Here is a 15988-nt window from a genome sequence, read left to right as displayed (position 1 = left end):
CGGGGGCCTCTATCTGTGGGCTGGGGGATCCATCCCGGGGTGGGGGGAGGGCGCGAAGGCGGTGTTTGGGATGGAATTTAAGGGTATTTGCATAAAGAGCTCGTTTGCGCGCGGTCGATTCGCGTTTCCCGGAGGCGGGGCCGGAAGCGGCGCCTTGGGGCGCGGGGGCAGCGGGCGGAGCCCGGCGGGAACGCGGCGACATCCGTGAGTGTTCCCGGGACTGCCCCGGGGGCGGGCGGCGGTGCCTGGGGCGCGGCAGTGACTGGGGCAGGGCTTGGGGCCGGGGGCCGCAGCGGGGCGGGGGGAGCCCCGCCAGCAACGACCCCCGGGAGGGCAGCGGGGCTCGAGCTGGGGATGCGGGCGCTGCCAGCCCCCGGGTTCTGGAGGGCACGGAGGGACTGGCGGTGCTCCCGCCCGGCTGCGACCGCAGGGACGCTCCCGCACCCTCGGGTGGAGAGGGCGGGTAAAGGCCGCCCCTAAAGCTGGTGCCGGGGTCGGCGCGGAGCACGGGCAGGCAGGTTGTGATCGTCCCGGGCCTCCCCGGTGTTACCCGTGCCCGGTTCTCCCCGGTGTGACTGCGTTCGGCTGTCCCGGGTGTGACCCGTGTGCGGCTCTCTCCCTTGTGTGTCACCCGTGTCCGGTTCTCCTCGGTATGCGTGCCCCTTGTCCAGCTCTCCCCCGTGTGTGTGCCCCTTGTCCGGCTGGGACCCATGCCCGGCTCTCCCCCGTGTGTGTGACCGTGTCCGGTCTCTCCGTGTCTCGCAGGCAGCTGTGCAGCCCCCGCCGCAGCGATGGAGCCGCGGTGCCCGCCCTGGCTGCAGAGCTGCCCCCGGCCGTGCCGCCTCCTGCTGCACGCTCTGTCCTCGGGCCCCGCCGGGGCGATGGCCGCGCTGCGGGTGCTGCAGCGGGGCCAGCCCCGCGAGGGACCGGGGCAGGCGTTCCCCTGGCAGGCTCTCACCGCGGCCGTGTGCGCCGAGGAGCCCGCGCTGGAGGGGCCGCAGGACGCCCTGGCTGTGTGAGTCGGACGCGCTTCTAAAGCTCGGTGTTTTGCGGGAGTTGTGGGTGTCAGGTGCACAGTTTGGGAGAGCGCATCTGCTTCCCCCCGTGGAGCGGTTCGTACATGAAGTTGGGATCATAGCAGCGACCCACCGGTGTCCCAGCTTGTGTCTGCAAAAGCTGGTGAAGGCATTAGGTGCCTCCTCTTGCTCCCTGCTAGTGCTGTGAGACTCTGCTCCACGGGGCGGGTTGGAGTCAGGACACGGGGATTTGCTCTGACAAGTCACCTCTCCTTTTCTCCCCTTACCCAGCAAGCCACGGCTGCTGCTGCTGCCCGTTTTGTGCCAGAGAAACCTCCTCTCCCTGCTCCTCGTGGTGCGGGATGCGGTGCCGGGGGACTGCCTGGACCAGCTGCTCCAGGCCTTGGAGCAAGATTATTCCCACGTGGATCCCTGGGTGCAGACACTGGGGGATCTGCTCCGGCAGGGACCAAGGGCAGAGGAGGGCTTCCCATCTCCCACTTCCCTGTCTTCTGCGTGTCAGCAGCAGCTTAGGGACCTGTGCCAGAAAATTGGCCAGAAGAAACCAGAGGGGCAAAGAAAACTGAACTGGTGCTTCAGCAAGCAACCTGATGCCCCTGATTCTGTGCCTCAAGGTGAGAAGCGCAAGAAAGTGTTGGAGGAGAGCCTGGAGTTGGACAGTGAGAGAGAGGGGAAGAGGGTGTTGCTGGAGGAGGTGGCATTTGAGCCCCTGGGGCCCCAGGAATGTGGGGATGTGGCAGGGGTAGAAGAGGAGGTGCCCCAGGAGCCTTCAGGGGGCACATGTGCTCAGAGCACAGATCAGGCTGCTCCGGACAGCTCCCAGCAGGATGCAGTTGGGGAGCTCAGGAAGATTTCCCAGACGGAGCTGGCAGCGGAGGTCCAGTCCTTTGTCCAGGTACTGGGTAGGATTTGCTGTCCCCTTCCAGCCAGTGAGCTTTTACAGCCTGATGCCCATTCCTTCATCTCATTTCCCTCAGATGCATGGACAGAGGCTGAAAATGCTGCTGCTGCAGGAGTCCAGTGTAAGTGGTTGCTTCTGTCTCTCTCCTGGAGCTGATGCTCTAAACAGGCTCATGCCAGGGCCTCGGAAGGGGTGGAAAAGGAGGTGGATTTCACAGGGCCAGCTGGACAGGGATAAAAAACCCTGTTGTCACTTCCTCTGGGCTGGGATACAGACACCTGCCTGCACCTTGCAGGTGTGAGGGGCCGCCCGTGGGCTCAATGCTGACAGACATGGAGGGAAGGCAAAAGCCCTGAACCCATATTTTGTGGGTTGGTTGATTTGGTGCATTACTCAGGACTCTGTTTCCCTCCAGCACTCCGAGCTGCGCACCCCACCCGAGCTGAGCATCCTGAACAACTGCTCCCCCAGCCAGGTGAGCCCCAGCATCCCTGCTGCAGCCACTGCGGGGGGCCTGCTGCTGTCCCTAATGTCCCTTCCCCTCTGCCATCCCCAGCTCCAGGGGCTGTGCTCCTTCCTCCAGCTCTCCACGTGCCCCGAGCCATTCCTGGTGTGTTTCTGTAGCTGGCTGTTGGCTCTGACCCCTGACCTCAGCTACACCAGCGCAGCCGTCCTGGCAGAGCAGCTCTTCCTCAGGCGAGTACGTGCCAGGGCAGCAGAGGTTTCCTGCTCCCCGTTTCCCTCTCCACTGTCCCCACCTCCTGCCTTTTCCGTCCCTAGGTCCTGTCCCTCACCCAGCCGCCTTCCCGACACCTCATGGCTGCCCTCGCTTCGTTTTGCTCCAAGTATTCCCATCCCTTCTGCCGTGTGCTGGTGGCTGCGGTGCTGCAGGAGCCAGGGGAAGGTGTGGTGGGTTCATGGGAGGCGTGGCTGCCTCTGGGAGCTGGAGAGGGGCCCAGCTGCAGGGTGCTGTCTCCTGGGAGGCATTTGTCATGTGGAACGTGTGTTAGGAACCACGGAGGCATGGGGCTGTTTTTTTCTGGGCAGGTGAACACTTGGGGGTTGGGATGGGAGATGGGTTTACAGATGCCTGAGATCGAGTGGGAGGGCTGGCTAGGCTGGCTTGGGGTTTAATTTTTCCCAAAGGACAGCTGCCATACCTCCATGATTGGAGGGCTCCTGACAGCTCCTAATGCTCGGGCCAGAACTGCCCCAGGGTGGCTATGCTGGCATGAGGAGGGGGTGAACCCCTGCCACAGTAGCATCCCCTTTTCCCAGAGACTGGTGCTGTTTAAACCCTTGCTGCAGCCAGGCAAATGAAGCAGGATTATCCTGGGCAGCAGAAGGAGGCACTGCATGGTTTCTGCCTGTCCTGACTGGGTCATACACCTGGGTGAAGGGGTGCCAGGAAGAGCCAGGCACATCCCCATGGATTTGGCAGCCTCTGGAGGCTCTTCCCTGCTGCTTTGCCCTTGCAGGTGCTGAGCAGACCAAGCTGATGTGTGAGCTGGTGGAGGAGTGCCTGGAGCCACACTCTGTGCAGCTGGTGCTAAGGTGAGGGGTTACGGGGTTGACAGCTCTACTTTGGCCTCACACCCACCTGGATGGGTCCAGCTGGCTCCAGCCATTTGGGAGCACCAGCAAGGCCGTGGGGCAGCACCTTTCTTCTTCACTGTCCTTCCAGCCAAGTCTTGGAGGTGCCTTTGTCAGAGAAACTCCTGCCAGTACTGCAGGCTGTGCTGGGGCGGCAGGTGAGGGGCCCACCTTGTCCCACGGGTTTCCTTGACGACTCCAGCAGCGCTGGAGAAAGGACCCACTCTCCTACCTGCTCCTGGGTCTTTTCCAGGAGGTGCTGCCCCCTGAGCTCTTGGATCTCCTGGTCCTGACTCTGTGCCAGCAGGCCCCAGCCTTCGCCACGTCACTCAACTACGCCAAGCTGGTGACGGCCGTGCTCACGGCATATCAGAGCCAGGTGAGCGAGCCCAGGCTCAGGTCCTGCAGCTCCTGGTGAGCCACCAGCCAGGGCTGCAGCTGGCCTGGGAACCAGGCCCAGAGGTCTCAGGTGGGCTCCTGGCAGGGCAGCACCCTGAGCTCGTGCTGTCTCCACCCCAGGTCACCCCAGCTCACCGGAGCAGTCTGGCTGCAGTCCTGGATCGGAGCAACGCGGCGCTGAAGAAATCGCTGCGGGCTGTGCTGGAAGGGGCCAGGTGAGGTGGGGACAGGGGTCTTTGTCATGGGGGATGGCAGGCTCTGCACCCTAGGCTGCCCCAGGGGTGGGGAGCCAGAAGGTGCCACGGCTGCTGTGCCAGAGCTGTGCCAGAGCCATGATGGAGCTGTGCCGTGGTGTGCATGGCAGTGGCTTTCCTCTTCTTGATTTCTTTTTCTTTTCTCAGGTGAGCACCAAAAGGAATCAGAAGGCGACAGCTTCCTTGCAAGGAGGACACTCATTGCACAGCAGCAACCACAGCCCACCCCTCACTGGGTTTCCCCTGGTGAGGTGGGACCCTGCGAGCAGCATCTGTTCCCCACAGAGCACCCGGGGCCTCCTGGCAGCAGCTGGTGTGAGGGGGCTCTTGCTGGGCAGTGCCATCCCAGCCCCCCACACTCCCTGGGGCTCAGAGGTGTCTTGGTTGAACAATTAATGTGTTTCCAGGTGTTTCTGTATCTCCCTCAGGCCTGCCACGCTCAGCCTGGCCCTCCTGTGATGGGGGCAGGGCTGTGGGAGCCAGGCAGGACACAACCCGTGGGGGAGTTCCTGAGTTCTTACTGCCCAAAACACGTCACTGAACCAGGACAGACATTGATTTGAGGCTGCACGAAGTTGATAATTCTGGACTTAATTCGCTATCTTGATTTTACCGCAGCTCATTCCAAGCTCTGTGCACGTCCACATTCCTCCCCAGCAGCCAAGCCATTTTTTGGAGTGGTGCAGGCGGGGCTGCTGTTTTGTGTAGCTGATCTGCTGGGATTTACAGATCTCTGGGTGCAGGAGAGTGGGATTTAGCTGAATTCCAGCTGAACTTAGCTGGAAAATTTGGATGTTCTGCTTTATATCCACCTTTCTTCCCCATTTGCCAGGTCTGCTAGGGGCCCTGCTGTGTGTGACACATTTCTGGTGATGATGACACTTCTCATTGCCCTAATGGAAAGTGCTTGTATGGCATGACTGTGCTCAAAGATCTATCCTGTATTCTTGAAAGTACCCACTGGAAACCTCATCTATGCACCTCCTGGTTTGAGAACTGGGAAGAAAAGGATGGGAGAGAGTGGATACTCAAGAGGCAGAGCTAGGGTTTCAATGGAGGTTTTGAAGCATCGCATACTTCAGGAGCTATTTAAAAATCCATAAACATCTACAAAGGGAGAAGGAGAATCATAACTTGCAGGTGTGACATGTGACTGCTTCAGGTTTGCTCGTTAATATTTAGAGCCCAGCCAGAGGAGGGGAACTCTGAAGCATTAGGTGACACTCTTAGGGCTGAGAGTACAGATTTCTTTATATAAAGAATCTCTTAAGCTATTTTAGGTGACAGTGGACTGATGAGGCTTCAAAGGCCACATTAGCTGGAGGACAGAAACCTCCAGGGAGCCAGATTGTTGATGTGTTTGCATTCCAGTGAGTTAATGGCTGAGTAGTGTCAAGCTATTGTAGGGCTGCCCAAAACACGACATAAATAGAAATTGTGCCATGATCACCAAGGTCTAAGCCTGCTCTTGTGGCTTTATTAGGTAGCAGGCTCTGATCTTTGCAGTTTCCCTGCAGAGCTTCTACCGAGTGACCTCGGTGTTATTGTCCTCAGTGCTCCGTCTGGCCGTGGCTGTCGGTCACACGGAGATGGCCACTGGCTTGTGGAAAGAGCCTTCTTAGCCCTGGTTTTGCTCCTGGCTGCATCTTATCAGCTGTGGGTTCCTTTGAGGTGTGCATGCAGATAACAATCACGTAAGGAGAATTGGGAGCAAACCCTGGGAACACTGCACATGCTGGTGGAAGACTGCCTGTTTGTATGGAGGTTGGCAGCACCTGCACAGAAAACTGCTTTTGATTCTCTTGACCCTTTCAAGAACTTTAAAATCCATCCTGAACAGTGCAGAGAGGTGGATGCAGCATAAAACATCAGTCAGATTTTGTAGTTCAGCAGAACCTTGGCCAAGGGTGGTGGGAGTGCCAGGACTGGCTCTGTCCTTGTCCTGATTTAATAGCGCTGTGTGTGAAGGGAATGGTCTGGAGCTTTGTCCAAGACCTTTCCTAGGCTGGAGGTAGAAGGCAGTGTGGGATTTTCAGCCAGTTTATTTGTGATACTTGGCAGTGGTTCCTTACCTGCTTCCTCTTCTGCTTGTGGAGTTTTACTTCATGGTACAGAGGGGAATTCCCTTTTTGGCCTAGTAGTTCTCGGGGTTTTTTTGAAGGAAATTCATCACATACAATTGCATGGGTTGCTTGTCCACTCTGCTGCCTCCACACCCTCCCACAGGGATTTTTGAACCAGTTTCATGACAAGATGATTCCTCCACTCCCCAAGTGCCTTCGTGGGGCTGTTATCAGACAGCAAAGAACCTCTTTGGGGCGAGCAGAGGTGTGGGGTAGGTGGATGTTAAACACCAGACATCAGAGCCGTGTAGGAGCCTTGGGCCGTGCAGCACCTTGTTGGAAGGGGCTGAAACTGCCCCTCTGCTGCCCCTCTCCAAGCAGGAGCTCCAGGTTGTTGCTGTGTCCCCTCTTGCAGCAGTGCTGGGGGTCACCCCACTTCTCCCCGGAGGTAGCTGCATGTCCAGTGACAGCCTGTTAATCTCATGTGTGTAATCCCCAACATGCTGATGCAGTTCTCCCTGGAAACCTGGGGGCTGTGACACCCAAATGTGAGGCTGAACTGCTTGGGGGATGCTCAGCAATATTTATTTTTTTCACTTGGGATTTAAAACTGAATAAAAAGAAAGAGGGATTTTCCTTCTCATCTGTTTGGGTTGTTTGGGGTTTTTTTGCCAACAACCTTTTAATCCTAAAACAAATCAGGTTCTTTCTTGGGTAGCCTGGTGGCTGCCAGGTCCCTGTCAGCTGGGGGAGCCAGGGCCACCGAAAGGTGAATTTGCAGGAGGGCTGGGGTGCTGCTTTGTGGTTGGGCCCCTGCACAGACCTGTAAGTCGTGCTTGCCACATCAGTGGCACCAGTCAGTGTCAGCCTGAGCAGCTTTCTTCCAAGAAGTGGATAATCCAGATGACCAGATGACCACACTCTGTGATCTGAGCTGCAAGTTCAGCTCAACTGCAGGCGCCCTGGAAGGTGCTGTCGCTGTAGCTGCTGTGAGGGACCTCGCTGGAAGGAGGACAGGGGACAAAGCCAGAGCCCGCAGCAACGTCCTGCCACTCGCCCCTCTGGGCTGGAGATCTCCCAGCAGGGTCTTGTTCATCCCTGCTGAACAGGTCTGTGTGAGGGGAACTGGGCTGCTTTTCCATGTTTGAGGCTCTGTGATACCTAGATTGCAGTCACGATTTAGCTGCTCCCAGGTTAAAAATAAGAATGCCTAAAAATCCCTGCATGCTTTTAGTAAATGCTTGTGGAGGCTTTTGAACGGGATGGTTTGTGAACAGGGGCATTGCCTCTTGTTAACCCTCGCCTGGGTGTGGGAGGGAATAGAGGCACCTGTGTAATGGTGTCCTTAGGTCTGTGTCCTCCAGGGGCAGCCCTGGGCCTGCCAGGACACCGGATCAGAGGCCATGGAGCCTCAGCTGCTGCTCCTGGGGAAGAAGCTGGAGCTCTGCAAAGGTGTCCATCCTCCACTCCCCTTGTTTGGGAACCCCTGGGGCTGCGTTCTGGGCTCTCACTCTGGCAGGGGGGTCAGAGCCTGGGCCAATCGTGCCCCAGCACTGGGAGATGCTGTCTGCCCTCTCAGGGCTTACAAGGTCTGCAGACCCCAAGGGGTCCACTGGGGTCCCTGGGCAAAGGGGGAGCAACAGCAGCTGCCTCCTGGTAGTGCTGGACATCGAGCCCGACTCCCTGTAAGCTCCTTAGGGGAAGAAAGCGGCTTTAGAGGATGTGATGGATTTCAGCAAAGGGATTGGGGCCGGGGCTGAGGCAGTGGGGTGATGGCTGGGGGGAAAGTGAGGCTGCTGAGAGGGGCAGGAGGGATGGGGGTCCTGGGCAGAGTGGCTTCCCTGCATCACCAAACAAGATGCTACTGGAGCTCCTCGTCAGCCATCCTGGTTTAGCCTGGTGCTGTGCCCCCCACGAAAGCACGGAGGGCTTCCCCCATCTCTCCTGAGCGCCACCACCCTGCCCTGAGCCTCCTGCCAGGGAGACGCTGAGGCTCTGCTCCGCTCCGCAGACGCCGGGCACGGAGGGAGCAGTCCTGGTCTGTTCAGCTCTGTCACCTCCTCAGCCTGCGGGTGCAAGCTCTGGCCCCGCACCAAAAGCAGAGGTTTCCTGGCCACCTGCAGACCACTCTGCCCGCCCTGGCCCGCGCGGGGAGCTCCCAGCCGCCCTCATGCATCTCCTTTAAAGGCCTTCTCTCATCGGGCTCGTCCCCGGCAGCTCCGTCTGCCGCAGATGCGGTTGCTCTGCCCCTCGGGGAGGCTCCGCCGCCGGCAGCGAGCGCCGTGCGGGGCCCCAGCACCGCGGCCCCACCGACTGCCGGCCACGCCGTGCCCCTGACCCCCTCCCGGGGCTGATGGGGGCCCAGCAGAGCTGAGCGCCGGCTCCGGGCTGGGTGGCCCCAGCATCTGCCTTCGGCTGCTTGAGAGGAGTTCAGGCAGGTAATGATGACCCGGGGAGCGTTTGTTCGTCGCCGAGTTGAGGGAAAGCGCCCGGTCTGGCATCCCAGGGGGTTCCTTATGCTAAACCAGCTGCGTGCGTCGTACCTTTTCCATCTGTAACACAAAGATAAGGAGCGAGTGTCTGTGAGGCTGTCAGAGCTGTGGGAAGGCAGCAGCCTGCAGGGTCTGCCGTGGCTGTGATGGATTGAGCACTTTGCAGCAGGGACCAGCCCTCCAGAGGACTCTGATGGTGTGATGAGTTTGGCTGATCCCTGCTGGCTGGGGGCGCCTGAGCCCCGGGGTGGAGGTGTCAGCGACGATTCCCACTGTATAGGCGTGAAATGGGCTGGCTTTGACAGGTGCCAAGTGCTGCTTTTTACACCTTCATCAGCGCTGAACAGGCTCTGCGAGCTGGGTGATGGCCCTGCTTGGTTCTGGGGTGACCTAGACTGAGCTTGGCCAAGGCTTTGCACATGCACGTGGGGCTTCAAGCAGTCCCTGCTCTCTGTCCCCCTAGATCTCTCCTGAATTTCCTGTCCTGGACAAAAAATTCTCCTTCTGTCCCATATGTGCATGTCCATGGGCACAGCCTGCAAGGAGTCACTGCAGGACAGTCCCTTGTGCACAGCGACTTTACCCTGGGCTGGGAGAGGCTCTGTGGACTTTGTGCATCTGTGATTCTTTCAACATTGTAAAACAGCTTCAACGGGTTGTCCAAGTTCCTTTAGATTTGAAAATCTTTTACATTTGTGTCTCTGGGAGCTCAGGGATTGCCCTGTCTGCAAGAACAGGGGGTTGCTCCCACTCTGCACTGGGTGCTCACAGTGTGGGGTGGGTGCAAATCTACCTCCCCCCATGAAGTTGACCCACATCACAAGCCCAGAACGAGCATTGCCCTGGGGGAAGGAAATGGGGATGGCAAGCAGGAAAACCCACCCTCAGCACTGCCCAGAAATGAGGCTTCCATTGAATTTCTCATTTGCCTTGCTCTGTGCCCATCCGAATCTCACCAGCCTCCTCCTGAATCACAGCGGGCCTCCCCACCTCTTTTCCCACAGATGCCTCCACGCTAAGCAGAGGAGCTCGAAGCTCCTGCTGGGTGAGAAAACGCTTTAAAAATACAACATTTAGAGGCGTTCTCCATCTGCGCGCAGCTAATGTGGGTCTCTCGTGATAGGTGTGCTGGTCCTGGAGCCTCTGCACTTCACAAATGAAGCCACTCGAAGGGACCTCGCTGGGACAGGGCAAGGAGGAGGCGCAGGGACCGGCCCAGGGACGCCGGCGGCGGCAGCGGCAGAGGACAAGCTGCCCACCCAGCCCCTCACCTCAGAGGTATGTGCACAAAAAGCTCACCCAGCGGCTCTCGGGGTGCTAGCAAGGATGGGACAGTGATGGCAGTGCCAGGCAAGGGACACTGAGCATCGTTTCGGCATGGTGGCCCCTTCTCCTGCAGCCTCTGCGCTCAGGCTTGCCAGGAGGTGAGGGAAGAGCCCTTTCCAGAGCCAGGGGTAAAAGTTTGGGGGTTCAAACCCTCTCCCGGTTGGGTGCTGGGCTCCAGCGTGGGCTGCAGAGGGCTCTTTGCACAGCAGCCCGTGTCTCCACACGCTGGTGACCTGCCACCCCTGGTGGCCTCCAACATCATCGAGCAGGGATGCTACAGAGCTGCCAGACTTTCTGGCACCCGGGACAAGGTTTTGGGGTGATGAACCCGTCCCCGTGCACTTTTAGGGGGGCCTGCCATCCCCATGGGGATGCTGTGAGATGGTGCCTGGGCTCTGTCGGCGGCTGCATTTGTTGTGGTGCTGGAAGAGGGCGGCTCGCAGCGAGGTCCGCTTGGCAGCCAGAGGGGGAAAAAAAAAAAAAAAAAAAAGACAGTGCTGAAGCAAAGCTGGTGACTCACTGCTGGCTGGGAACGGCCTCGGCGGGTCCTCTGTGGGGCTCTGCGGCGGCGGCAGGAGCGGCAGGAGCGGAGGGGGCGGCTCGCCCGGGGCAGGCAGAGCGGGACAGGGACGGAGCAGGCTGTGGAGGATGCTCGGGAGGGACCCAGGTCCTGAGCAGCCCCATCGAGGGAGCTGGGGGAGCGTGGGGGGTGGGATGCTGCCGATGCTTCCTGAGTTTCTTTAGGGATTACCCGGGATTCCCTCCACAGGGAGCAGCAGGCAGAGCTGTGCGGGCTCCTCACATCTCCGGATGAAGGTAAGGGCAGCCCAGGGGGTGGTGGGGTCAAAAGGGTGGGTTTTCCACCCTCCCTCCCTGAGCAGCAGGAGGGTGTCCCCTGGTCTGACAGCACCTGCCTGCAACCCCTTCCAACCCTGAGACCCCAACCCCATCCCTCGGATTTGCCTCACCAGCTGTAACCCACGCTCTGCACTGGATCCCTTGCCCTCCTCCCCCTGCCCTGCCCAGCTGAGCTCCAGCTCCCTCAAACCCACGGGGATATTTTGGGAAGTACCTGGCAGCTCATGTCCCTGGCAGCCCGCAGGCTGCAGAAGTGCCAGTGGCAGTTTTGGGGGTGTCTCCTGAAGTGGTGTCAGGCTGGGGAGGGGACCCTGCTGCCCACCAGTTTCTCTGTCCCCAGGCAGGATGAGCAGTCCCCAGGGACACCCAGGCCGGGTTTTGGCTGGGAGCAAGCAGATCGTGGAGCAAGTCAGCCAGGTGAGAGGGAGGGGAGGCCAACAGGTGGGGGGGCCTTCCCTGCCTGGTTCCTTGGGCTCAGCCAGGCCCCCAGCCCCTCTGTGCTGGTCTTCTCGGGGTGCTGTGCAGCACCAGGGAGAGGTCTGCTCCAACAGCACTCTTGTGCCTCTCAGGAGCCAGGCAGGGCCGTGCAGGAGCAGGCTGTGCACCCTGGGGTCAGTGACAGGACTGAAGAAGGTGAGTGAGTCCCCATCCCACATCCCAGCTGGGTCCCCTTAGGGGAAGGCTTGAAGCAGTTGGGGATGAGCATGGGAACACGTTCTGATGGGGGTCATCTCCCTTGGTGGGGACACGGGGAAGGGGAGACTTGGCTGGGGGGACCTAAAGCCCCCTGATGCTGGGGGAAGGATTGGGATGGTTCCACAACATGGGGACCTACCCCTGCTAAGACAGGAGGGCAGAGGGAGGAGGGAAGGCCAAGCAGAAGCCCTCATGTGTGGTCTCTGTGGCCCCACTGCCTTCCTGCAGGTGCAGAAACACTGCAGGAGCCGCTGCTGAGTCTCCCCAGTGAGCTCTCAGTGCTGGACAGACTTGGCTTGCACAGGTAAGACCAGTGAGCACCTGCATCCCTCTGGGGGCTCCAGGACAGGGGGGTCCCAGGGCACAGCACAGTTCAGATTGGACTTTGCTCCTTTTCCACTGCACAAGAGCTGCTGTCCACACAATGGGCACTTGGCTTCTCACTTCTCGTGGTGGCTGGCACCCCTGGGAGCAGAACAAGGGCATTTTCATCACGCAGCCCCCATGATGCCTCCATCCCTGACAGCACTTCTCTTTCTGCAGGGTGGCTTTGACAGAGCAGGATCTGGAGGTGAGGGCTCCGGGTGGGCTGGGGAAGGGGGACAGAAGGACAAACACCTTGCTGGCTCACAGTGCCAGGGCTGTGCCCTGCTCCTGCAGGCACTGCAGTCCCCTGGCAGCCACCTTATAAACCCTTTCCCAGAGATGCTTTTGGCATTTGGAGGCAGCTGCATTTCCATGAGTCGGTCCTCTGAGCGCCCAGCAATCCCACAAAGTGCTCTGCAGCTGTTGAAGAGCGCCCTTAGCCGGGGAGGCAGCAGGAGCCACGCTAATAAAAATAATTTCCCTGCGAGTGCCAGGGCTGAGTCAGGCTCAGCCGTCAGCCGGGACCCGCAGCGAGGGCTGGCGTCTGCCCGGCGCGTGCTCTTGCCAGGAGGGCTCAAGATTTCCATGTGTTATCGGCTGCCTGGGGGACGTGTCTCCTTGGGCTGGCATCTCAAGGGACTGTCCCCAGCATGCAGCAGCCTAACGGGGTGCTGGGGCCAAACAAATGCTGATTAACTTTAGCACTGCCCTGTTTGGTGGCACGCTGGGAGGTCTGTCTGTGCCTTGGGGACAGCAGCATACGGCCCCGGTGGCTTCCCTTCTGCCCCCATGTCCCACCTCTCGCCTTCCCACCCCACAGGCAGCCTTTGCCCACCTTGCCCTGGCTTTTCGCTGCGATATGTTCACCCTGCAGCAACGGGTGGAGGTGGAGAAACGGGCAAGGGATGCAGCAGAGGAAAACATCCAGGAGGAGCTGGGGCAGTGCCAAGCTGCCCTGGAGGTAGGTGGGCACCAGGGCAGGGGGCGGGCACGTGCTGGGAACACCCAGCCCCAGAGGGATTTGGACGACTCAAAGTGCCAGCTCCAGCAGTTCCATCCTATCCCCCCACAGAGGCTGAGTCGATCCTCTGCCAATGCAGGCTGCAAGGAGGTGCTGGAGCAGCTGCAGCACAACCTGGCCGTGCTGTCAGCAGCTGTTGAGCGGGCAACCAGTGCCGCGGAGAAGCTGGGGGCTGTACACCAGGTATGTCCACAGCCCAGGGCTGGGAGTGATGGAGGGTGCTACACACAGGCCTGGGGACTCATCCCTGGGCTTGCTGGGGCCTGTCCCTCCTCTCATGGCGCTGGCCTTGACCTCATGTTTGCGCTTAGGAGAGTGCAAGGGATCCATGCGCCTGCCCTGGGGAGCAGGAAGGGGATGCAGCTGCACTCCCTGGGTGGAGGCACCATGGGATGCTCAGGGAGGGACTGGCAGAGACCTGGCTCCTTAGGAGATGGGGGCCCTGACCCCCATCCTGCCTGGCTGCAGGAGGCCCGGATGAGCCGAGCAGCAGAGGTGATGGTGCAGCACGTGGAGAACCTGAAGCGGCACCACATGCGGGAGCACGCGGAGCTGGAGGAGATGAAGCGCCTGATCCAGCAAAACTCCCGCAACCGGCAGCTGGCGGAGATCCAGGGTGAGGTGGGCTCTGCCGCCGGGGCCTCTGCGGGGTTTGCACGGAGCAACCCTGCAGGATTTGGTCCCAAGCCCCTCTGGAGGGTCAGTGTGACCCTGCACCACAGAGCCAGTGGGTGGTGTGAGTTGAGGACCAGGGGTGGGGAACAGCTGATGGATGGGGTGGTGAAGGGAACAGCTGATGACAGTTGTGAGGGGACAGTGGAACAGCAGATCGGCGTGGGAGCAGGTGCTGGTGGCCGGAGAGCCGTAACCCAGCTGGGAATGCGGGGCAGTGGGGCCCCATGCACAAAAAGGACTCTGTTCCTGAACACCAAGGCCCACACGTGCCATTGCTGTGCATGTGACAGGTCCCCCTGCCTGGGGCACCACCTGTGCCACACACAGAGCACATGGCCAGGACAGCTTTCAATGGCAGGGAGGTTTGTGACTGTCTGTGCATCAGCCCCATCTTAGTGTTGGGGGACGATGTAAGGTGGCTTCTCTTTGCTCCCAGATGATGTGGAGCCACGGCTGAGACCTCACCCCCTGAAGAGAACTTTCCAGCAGGTAACTGGTCCCGGTTCAAGAGCCTCGGAGTCAGTGCTTCCCCATGCCCTGCTGCCCTCGCTCAGCTGGCTGCCCCCACACATCCACTAGGCCCCAAGCAATGTTACTCCAGCCAGCTGCTTGCTGCAGGGAAGATCTGCTGGAAGTGCCAGGGATGAGGCAAAATGTAGGGGCAGCCTTGGAGGACTGCTGGTAGACAGCAAGCTGGGGGCTGCCTGTCCAAGAGATCTCAGGCAGATCCTTCTTCCATTGCAGGGTCACAGTGCAAGAGCCACAGGCTTGGCTGTTCTCTAGCACCAGCTTGAATGCGACACTGATTCCCCTATAGCTCCAGAGGTAGGGGACGGGGTTAGGCAGCCCCACCAGAACAACTTGCAGCAGTAATGACAGGCATAAACCTCTTGGCTTTGACCTTCCCTGGCTTTCCAGCTTCCCCTCTTAGCTCCAGGGCCAGTGGGAGTTGGCAATGCCCCTTCTCCTTGTAGTCCCTTGCCTGTGCTGGGGAGGTGGTGGGAAAGAGGAGGTGAGAAGCAGCCGCACAGTGCTCACCCCCAGCCCCTCTGTTGCAGGGGTCTGCCCGCCGCAGAGTCAGCATCGCCGTCATCCCCAAGCAGCTCTTGGTAAGGACGTGTTCGGTGGGGACAGTCAGGAGCTGTGTCCCCAGGCTCAGTGCTGCTGGGGCTCTGGGTCCCCACTGATGCTCCCACCTTCGGTGCCCAGCCAGGTGCCAGCCCCGACAGCCGAGCAGCCCCAGCAGGTGACTCGGAGCCAGAGGGGGCCCAGCGCTGGCCCAGCATCCAGAGGTAACTGCACTGGGTGGCCGGGCAGCCATGGCACCGGCTCCACTAGCCCACGTGGGACAGCGCCAACCCTGTCCTCACCCTTCCCAGGAGTGAACTGGAGCCACGGGGCCAGGACAGCGCCGTGACCGGGAAGCTGGTGGCTGAGGCAGATGGCAGAGGCTCAAGTGCAGGGGACGAGGAGCCGGAGCAGCTTGGGCTGACGTGAGCAGCACCCTGCATGTGCCCAGCATCCCCCTCATGGCTGCTGGCCTCTCTCCGGTCCCCAGGTGGCCAGCACTTGGGCAGGGGCTGGGGGATTTAGTGGTGGAAGGCCGGGATTTTGCTGTGCCTCAGTTTTGCGGGTTGCCCACGCTCTCCCAGGCTTGTTGCATTTGTGTTTGGAAAAGGGCCAGTGAGGTTCGGGGCTAAGTTAAACATCCTCCTTGTCCCCCACTGGGGTGGAGGTGGGATGTGCTCTCTCCCACGGATGACAAGTGTCCCTGGTCACTTTCTCCCCAGGTCCAAAGGGTCTGCAGCAGAGCTGTGGCGTCCGTGGCTCTTCTTCCCGCAGCACTACTGGGTTATCTTCTGGCTGCTTCTCCTGAGCATCGCCTTCCTCCTCCTCATCCGTGTCCTCGAGTTGCAGCGGCTGCAGTCTGCAGCATCATCCAAGGCCTAGCTGGACCGGGGAGGGGGAGCTGAGAGGCATCTCTGCTCCTTCCCCACGTCCTAAAACACCAAAACCCTAGAATAATAAAACGGGAGGAAAAGTGGGGGAATTGTAATGACGGAGCAGGGGGAACATCCTGTGGCGGGATCTAAGGTATGGCTGGCACATCCATATAATCATGAAGGGTTCAGGGAGCTGCAGAAGCTCTCACTGATGCTCTGAGTTGCCTGTTCTCAGCACATCAAGGGGTGCAGGTGTGCTCCCACATGTCGCCTGTGCTGGGGACAGCCCGGGCTGCCCACAGCGGTGGGTTTGCAGTAGAGCCGCGTCCCTCAGTGCCACCACGTGCCCTCAGTCCCTGCTGTA

General features: G+C 60.0%; 2 protein-coding genes across 7 annotated transcripts; both read left to right on the top strand.

Annotated features, from left to right (window-relative positions):
- Nucleotides 1–303: 303 nt before the first annotated feature.
- FANCE (FA complementation group E) lies at nt 304–6890 on the top strand. Of its 2 annotated transcripts, none has more exons than XM_032132925.1 (11): nt 304–1015; nt 1308–1932; nt 2015–2059; nt 2354–2413; nt 2522–2638; nt 2719–2842; nt 3417–3492; nt 3623–3689; nt 3785–3910; nt 4051–4145; nt 4332–6890. In XM_032132925.1, exons 1-11 carry the CDS (start codon nt 792–794, stop codon nt 4333–4335), a joined length of 1563 nt encoding a protein of 520 aa, XP_031988816.1. In that variant the 5' UTR covers nt 304–791; the 3' UTR covers nt 4336–6890. The 2 variants fall into 2 exon arrangements, with proteins under 2 accessions (XP_031988816.1, XP_031988815.1); XM_032132924.1 differs by having other exon boundaries at nt 305–1015; nt 2495–2638.
- Nucleotides 6891–7009: 119 nt separating this feature from the next.
- Nucleotides 7010–15726, top strand: LOC116455286 (protein MRVI1-like). Of its 5 annotated transcripts, none has more exons than XM_032132930.1 (16): nt 7323–7356; nt 9744–9784; nt 9863–10017; nt 10835–10881; nt 11264–11340; nt 11493–11556; nt 11848–11923; nt 12163–12190; nt 12806–12946; nt 13058–13189; nt 13475–13622; nt 14118–14170; nt 14740–14790; nt 14891–14973; nt 15061–15174; nt 15472–15726. In XM_032132930.1, the coding sequence occupies exons 3-16, from the start codon at nt 9896–9898 to the stop codon at nt 15629–15631; spliced, it is 1296 nt and encodes a 431-aa protein (XP_031988821.1). In that variant the 5' UTR covers nt 7323–7356; nt 9744–9784; nt 9863–9895; the 3' UTR covers nt 15632–15726. The 5 variants fall into 5 exon arrangements, 4 of the variants coding, with proteins under 4 accessions (XP_031988817.1, XP_031988821.1, XP_031988818.1 ...); XM_032132927.1 differs by lacking the exon at nt 7323–7356 and adding an exon at nt 8082–8685; XR_004244360.1 differs by lacking the exon at nt 9744–9784 and having other exon boundaries at nt 7010–7356; nt 14895–14973; nt 15472–15585.
- Nucleotides 15727–15988: the final 262 nt, after the last annotated feature.

The sequence above is a fragment of the Corvus moneduloides genome, chromosome 24 (genome assembly GCF_009650955.1).
Source record: "Corvus moneduloides isolate bCorMon1 chromosome 24, bCorMon1.pri, whole genome shotgun sequence".
In the NCBI taxonomy this organism is placed as follows: Eukaryota; Metazoa; Chordata; class Aves; order Passeriformes; family Corvidae; genus Corvus; species Corvus moneduloides.
The sequence above is the reverse complement of the archived record's forward strand: the minus strand, read 5'-3'. Positions and strand labels throughout refer to the sequence as shown.